This window comes from Canis lupus, chromosome 6, assembly GCF_003254725.2.
Source record: "Canis lupus dingo isolate Sandy chromosome 6, ASM325472v2, whole genome shotgun sequence".
Classification (NCBI taxonomy): domain Eukaryota; kingdom Metazoa; phylum Chordata; class Mammalia; order Carnivora; family Canidae; genus Canis; species Canis lupus.
Window position 1 is genome coordinate 9,453,953 of NC_064248.1, and position 7,120 is coordinate 9,461,072.

Genomic DNA, 7,120 nt, shown 5'->3' on the forward strand with positions numbered 1-7,120 from the left:
CTGCCTTTGTGGGTTTATTTAAGTTCATGCTTGTGGGTTCCAGCCTGCCCTTGATTTCCATTTCCCTTCTTTACCACTTGCCCGATGGACTTCAAGTTCCACCATCAGACACTAAGGTGAGAGCCTTTTATATAGACTGCTTAACCAGCTTTCACAATTGTGTAAGGCCAAATTTCTGAACAATCCATTAAGTGCATATGTATATACCTTTATACTTACAAAAAATTGTACACATATATACTTATAAAAAAGTATATATCTAATATATATAAAATTTAGTACGTATATAAAGTATATATATACTTGTAAAAGTATATATGTGTATAAAGATATACACATATATGTGTGTGTATATATATTTCTTCCTTAATGAGGAGAGGCTTTTGTTTTGAAGTTTGGCACTTAATAGAATCTGTTCTGGAATTTCAGACTTACATTTGTACTGAGAGATTTGAAGTTTCTTTCTTTCTTTCTTTCTTTCTTTCTTTCTTTCTTTCTTTCTTTCTTTCTTTCGTTTACTTTAAGAATTAGAGCTGTTGAAGAATGAGAAATAGAAAAAAATTCTCTTCACAGATTCTTTGGTAGATCAAAAGGTGCTTACTGTCTTATTGCTGAACCCCAGTATTTCTGATATCACATTTCACCTCTGCTTCCTCTTCCCCCAGAGACTGAGAAAGGGGAGATGTGGCAGAGGAATCAGACCTTTCTGGCAGACTTCATCCTTGAAGGCCTCTTTGATGACTCTCTCATCCACCTTTTCCTTTTCTCCTTAACCATATTGGTCTTCCTTATTGCAGTGAGTGGCAACACGCTCACTATTCTCCTCATCTGTGCTGATGCCCAGCTTCACACACCCATGTACTTCCTGCTCAGTCAGCTCTCCCTCATGGATCTAATGCATGTCTCCACAACCATCCCAAAGATGGCTACCAATTATCTATCTGGCAAGAAGACCATCTCCTTTGTGGGCTGCGCTACCCAGCACTTCCTCTATTTGTCTCTGGGTGGTGGTGAGTGTCTTCTCTTAGTTCTCATGTCCTATGACCGCTATGTTGCCATTTGTCATCCACTTCGTTATACCATTCTCATGAACAGAAAGGTGGGATTGATGATGGCTATCATGTCATGGTTGGGGGCATCCATAAACTCTCTAATTCACACAGTGATCTTGATGCATTTCCCTTTCTGTGGGTCTCGGAAAATCCACCACTTCTACTGTGAGTTTCCAGCTGTTGTGAAGTTGGTGTGTGGAGACATCACTGTTTATGAGACCATAGTGTATATCAGCAGTGTCATACTTCTCCTCTTCCCCATTTTCCTAGTTTCTACATCTTATGGCTTCATCCTCCACAGTGTCATTCAGATGCATTCAGCTGGGAGTAAGAGAAATGCCTTTGCTACTTGTAGCTCTCACCTCATTGTGGTTTCTTTCTGGTTTGGGGCCTGCATCTTTTCATATATGAGGCCCAGGTCCCAGCGTACTCCATTGCAAGACAAAGTTGGTTCTGTGTTTTATAGCATCATTACTCCCACCCTCAATCCTTTGATTTATACTCTCCGGAATAAGGATATAGCTAAGGCTATGAGAAGAGTACTAGGGAGAGATATTCTCACTCAGAGACAGCAATTGCCATTGCCCTGAATATAAGAGTGGAATGGGATAAGCTCCCTGAGTTGATCTGCATAAGCCTCTAAGATTTTCAAGAGTCCAGATCCCTGATGACTGACTACTGCAAAAATGAAGTGGTTAACACACAATTCCAGTATTCTAATTTGCTCTCAGTCATCTAAGTACCGTAGAATATTATCGTAGTCCATTTGGGCTGCTGTAACAAAAATACCATAGGTTAGGTGGCTTAAACAACAAACATTTTATTTTCTCACAGTTCTGGAGGTTGAGAAGTCCAAGATCAACCACTGAAATTACTAGACACTCCCTTATTTCTTTTTGATTTCTTTAAAAAAACCTTGCCAAAACATGTTTCCCTAAGTGAAATAAGTCAGATAGAGAAAGACAAATACCATATGATTTCACTCATATATGGAGTTTAAGAAACAAAACAGATGAACATACGGTAGGGGGAAAATAAAGAGAAGGAAAAAATCATAAGAGACCCTTAATTATAGAGAACAAACTCTGGGTTGATGGAGGGCAGTGGGTGGGGAGTGGGATAGATGGATGATGGGTTGTAAGGATGGCACTTGTGATGAGCACCGGGTATTGCAGTATGTGATGAATCACTGAATTCTACTCCTGAAACCAATATTGTATTGTATGTTAGCCAGTTAAAATTTAAATAAAAATTTTAAAAAAGAAAAAAACCCAGCACTCTACATCTTCTGTCCTCTGCTTCTATTTTATAATACTATTTTGCACAATGCTACATATTATATTATATTATATTATATTATATTATATTATATTATATTATAATATGTCTTACTAGGATGTGAACTGTTGAGGGCAAGGACCTTACTTTACTATTGTCTCACCAGAGTCAAGAAAAGAGCCTGACGTGAAAAAAGTACTCAGGAGCTGTTTGTTGCATAGAACAATAAACAAAGGAACCTAGATTGTTTTACTATCCCACATGACATTAATGACATTTAACTCAAAAAGGGGAAGAGATATAAAAATGAATAATATAATAGATGGCTTGGCAGATATCCTTGATCTCAGACAGCCAAATGTTAATCCCTTGCAAATGCAGAGAGGTCTGATGTCTCAGTGAACTTTTCTGGGGTCTAATGGTTTGAGGGATTCCAAAGTAAAGACAAATTTCTATATCTTGCTTCTCTCTGAGTTAAAAAACTCATGAATCTCTGGGACCTTCTTCAGATGAATCACACTTTAAGTTTGAGAGCCAAGTTATGCCGTTTTCCACAAGAAAGCATTTTCCTTTTGAGAAACAGCTTTCTGGTATTCTATAAGATGAGCCACTAGTTGGGTGCCATCTTACCCATGTAGCTCTAAGGTTAGATTTGCCAAGTAATACTCCAGTATCAAGTAGAATGGACTTTTATAGAAACTGTGCCTGTGTTGTTTCCAAAGGTGCAAGGGCTTTGCACAAACAGTGAGCTCACAGTCCCAAGTAGATAGAAGTGGTTCCACTGCTACCTCTCTTTCTACACATACAAGTATGACCGTGTCAGGAATGCTTTAAGATTATTTGAAAATGAAACAGTATAAGCCAAATTTATGGATGGTTATTCATGTAATACTAGCATCTGCCAAAAGTAAATAATACAGTGTTGTATGGGCTTCCCTTGAGAAGAGATATAACACTATATCTCAGTATTATAATCATTCTTTATATAGTCTAGATATTAATCCCTTATCAGATATATGGTTTAGAAATCTTTTCTCTCATTCCATAGATTGCCTTTTCATTCTGTTGATTGTGTCCTTTGATAAATGGAAGGTTGTTTGTTTGTTTTTTACAGATTTATTTATTTGTTTGTGAGAGAGCAACAATGAAATAACCAGATTTAAAAATGACCAAAAGGGGGATGCCTGGGTGGCTCAGTGGTTTAGCACCTGCTTTCAGCCCAGGGCATGATCCTGGAGTCCCGGGATCGAGTCCCACATCAGGCTCCCTGTGTGGAGCCTGCTTCTCCCTCTGCCTATGCCTCTGCCTCTCTCTCTCTCTCTCTCTCTCTGTCTCATGAATGAATGAATAAAATCTTTTTAATAAATGACCAAAAGGCTTGAACAGACATTTCTCCAAACAAGTCATACCAATGGCCAACAAGCACATGAAAAGATGCTCAGTATCACGAATTGTTAGGGATATGATTAGGAAAAAAAATCAGCTCAAATTGGATTAAAAACTTGAAAGTAAGACCTGAAACCATAAAACTACTAGAAGAAAATGTAGGGGGTAGTCTCCTTGACATCAGTCTTGGCAATGAGTTTTTGGATTTGATACCAAAAGCCAAGGCAACAAAAACAAAGACAAAAAAATGGAACTATATCAAACCATAAAACTTCTGCACAAAGAAAATATTAGCAAAATGAAAAGGCAACCTACAGAATAGGAGAAAATATTTGGAAATCATATATCTGATAAGGGGTTAATGATCCAAAATGTATAAGGAACTCATCTAACTCAATAGCAAAAAAAAAAAAATCTGATTTAAAAATGGTCAGAGGAACTAAATAGTTTCCAAAGAAGACATGCAAATGGCTAACAGGCATATAAAAAGATGCTCAACATCCTTAAAAATAAAGGAAATGCAAATCAAAACCACAATGAAGAAAGGAGAACCCTCTTGCACTGTTGGTGGAAATGTGAACTGGTACAGCCACTCTGGAAAACTGTGTGGAAGTTCCTCAAAGAGTTAAAAATAGAGCTGCCCTACGACCCAGCAATTACACTGCTGGGGATTTACCCCAAAGATACAGATGCAGTGAAATGGCAGGACACCTGCACCCAATGTTTATACAGCAATGTCCACAATAGCCAAACTGTGGAAGGAGCCTCGATGTCCATCTAAAGATAAATGGATAAAGAAGATGTGGTCTATGCATACAATGGAATATTACTCAGCCATTAGAAATGACAAATACCCACCATTTGCTTCAACATGGATGGAAATGGAGGGTAGTATGCTAAGTGGAGTAAGTCAATCGGAGAAGGACAAACATTATATGATCTCATTCATTTGGGGAATATAAAAAATAGTGAAAGGGAATAAAGGGGAAAGGAGAGAAAATGAGTGGGAAATATCAGTAAGGGAGACAGAACATGAGAGATTCCTAACTCTGGGAAACAAATAAGGGGTGGTGGAAACAGACAGAGGTGGGCAGGGGGTTGGGGGTGACTGGGTGATGGGCACTGAGGGGGGCAGTTGATGGGATGAGCACTGGGTGTTATGCTATATGTTGGCAAATCGAACGCCAATAAAAAATATACAAAAAAAGAAAAACAAAACAAAAACCACGATGAAATACTCCCCCACACCTGTTTGAATGGCTATTACCAAAAATATATAAGTGCTGGCAAGGATGTGGAGAAAAGGAGCAAAGAGAACCCTTGTGCACTGTTGGTAGGAGTGTAAAGCAGTACAGCTACTACTGAAAACAGTATAGAGGTTCCTCAAAAAATTAAAAATAGAACTACCATATGATCCAGCAATTCTAGTTCTGGGTGTATATCCAAAGGAAGTGAAATTACTATCACCCCAGGTTTATTGCAGCATTATTTATAATAGCCAAGACATGGAAATGATCTAAATGTCCAACATCCATCTATGGATTGATTACTGGGTAAAGAAAAATGCACGTGTACACACACACACACACACACACACACACACACACATATATACACAGAGGAATTTAATTTAGCCATAAAAGGAAGGAAATCCTGCCATTTACAGCAATATGGATGGACCTGGATATCATTCTGTCTATTCATTATGGCGATTGGTTGCCCACAATGTGAAGCTACTTAACACTATTGAACACTTTTTTAAAAATTTAAATTCAATTTGCCAACATATAGTATAACACCCAGTGCTCATCCCATCAAGTGCCCCCCTCAGTGCCCATCACCCAGCTACCTCATTCCCCCACCCACCTCCCTTTCCACAACCCTTTGTTTCCCAGAGTTAGGAGTCTCTCATGGTTTGTCTCCCTCTCTAACTTTTCCCCTTCAGTTCCCCTCCTTTCCCTTATAATTACTTTCACTATTTCTTATATTCCATGTATGAGTGTGAACCGAACACTTAAAAATAGTTAATAGTAAATTTTGTTATGTGCATTTCATAATAATTTTAAAAATTTATGTAAAAAAATTAGGTTGGGTTGAACACAAAGCACTTTCATCATTTTTTTTAATTAAAAAAAAATTTTTTTTTTATTTATTTATGATAGTCACACAGAGAGAGGCAGAGACATAGGCAGAGGGAGAAGCAGGCTCCATGCACCGGGAGCCTGACGTGGGATTCAATCCCGGGTCTCCAGGATCGTGCCCTGGGCCAAAGGCAGGCGCTAAACCGCTGCGCCACCCAGGGATCCCCACTTTCATCATTAATGAAATATTCATTTAGTTTTAAAAAAAGGTATGATCCCAAAGCCTACTATAACATAAATTTTAATGGAAAAAATACCAAAAACATTCCCACAAAAGCCAAGAAAAATACAAAGCCCACAGTTTCTACTACTATTAAGCATTTTATGATTTTGCCAATATAATTAGAAGGATAAAACTTGAGCAGAAACATTTTATTATATTAGTTTACATATATTAGATGTCCAAGAGAATCAACTTATAATTAACTGGAACCAACAAGTAAGCTCAAGAAATGTACAAGAAACAATGCACTACTCAACTCAAATAACCAATCAGAAAATATAACAAAACATTAATAAATCAAGTGAAAATGAAAATGGAGATAAAGCACATTCCCTTCCACAACTTAATCTTTAAATTCAAAATGATTATAGTTCAAATCTCTTAGTATGTATTATGGAATCTACCAAGACAATTCAAAAAGTCAAATCACAGAGAAAATCTGTAAGAATAAGCACAAAATAACTGAAAAAGAGCAACCATGAAGAACAGGTACTATCAGCTGTCAGAACATGCTATGAAATCCAGGAAATTCATTCAAGGAAAGAATCAATGAAAGAATAGTGAATTCAGAACACAAATTTATATATAAGAATTTAGTTTATAGTAATGACATTTCAAACCAGGGGGAAAATGATATAGAGCATGTATATATCCATGTCAAGATGTGGGGAGAGAATGATCAAATACTGCTTAATTTTCAGCCTTTTTAAATATTTTATGGAATCACGAAATAGAGCCTTAAAATATTTTCTTCTAGAGTTGTTTTAATAAGATTTATTTATTTATTTATTTATTTATTTATTTATTTATTTATTTTAGAGAGAGTGTGTGTGCAAGTGGAGGGAGGGGCAGAAGGAGACGGAGAGAGAATCTCAAGTGAATTTCACACTGAGCCCCATGTGGGGCTTGATCTCATGATCCTGAGCCAAATCAAGAGTGAGTTTAACTGACTGAGCCACCCAGGTGCCCCTCTCCTAGAATTTGTTTTACCACTTAATCTTGGCAAGTTTTTCTTAGTTGGCTTTGGGAGAATATTCCAG

At 37.3% G+C, this 7,120-nt stretch overlaps 1 protein-coding gene across 1 annotated transcript; it reads left to right on the forward strand.

Moving 5' to 3' along the window:
* The first annotated feature begins 389 nt into the window (after positions 1-389).
* Positions 390-2,276, forward strand: LOC112646269 (olfactory receptor 2AE1). Its single transcript, XM_025426111.3, has one exon. The coding sequence runs from the start codon at positions 683-685 to the stop codon at positions 1,640-1,642; it is 960 nt and encodes a 319-aa protein (XP_025281896.1). The 5' UTR covers positions 390-682; the 3' UTR covers positions 1,643-2,276.
* Positions 2,277-7,120: the final 4,844 nt, after the last annotated feature.

Bases quoted from the DNA above. Each gene is read 5' to 3' on its own strand.
- LOC112646269 (XM_025426111.3), top strand. From the start codon at position 683: ATGTGGCAGAGGAATCAGACCTTTCTGGCAGACTTCATCCTTGAAGGC.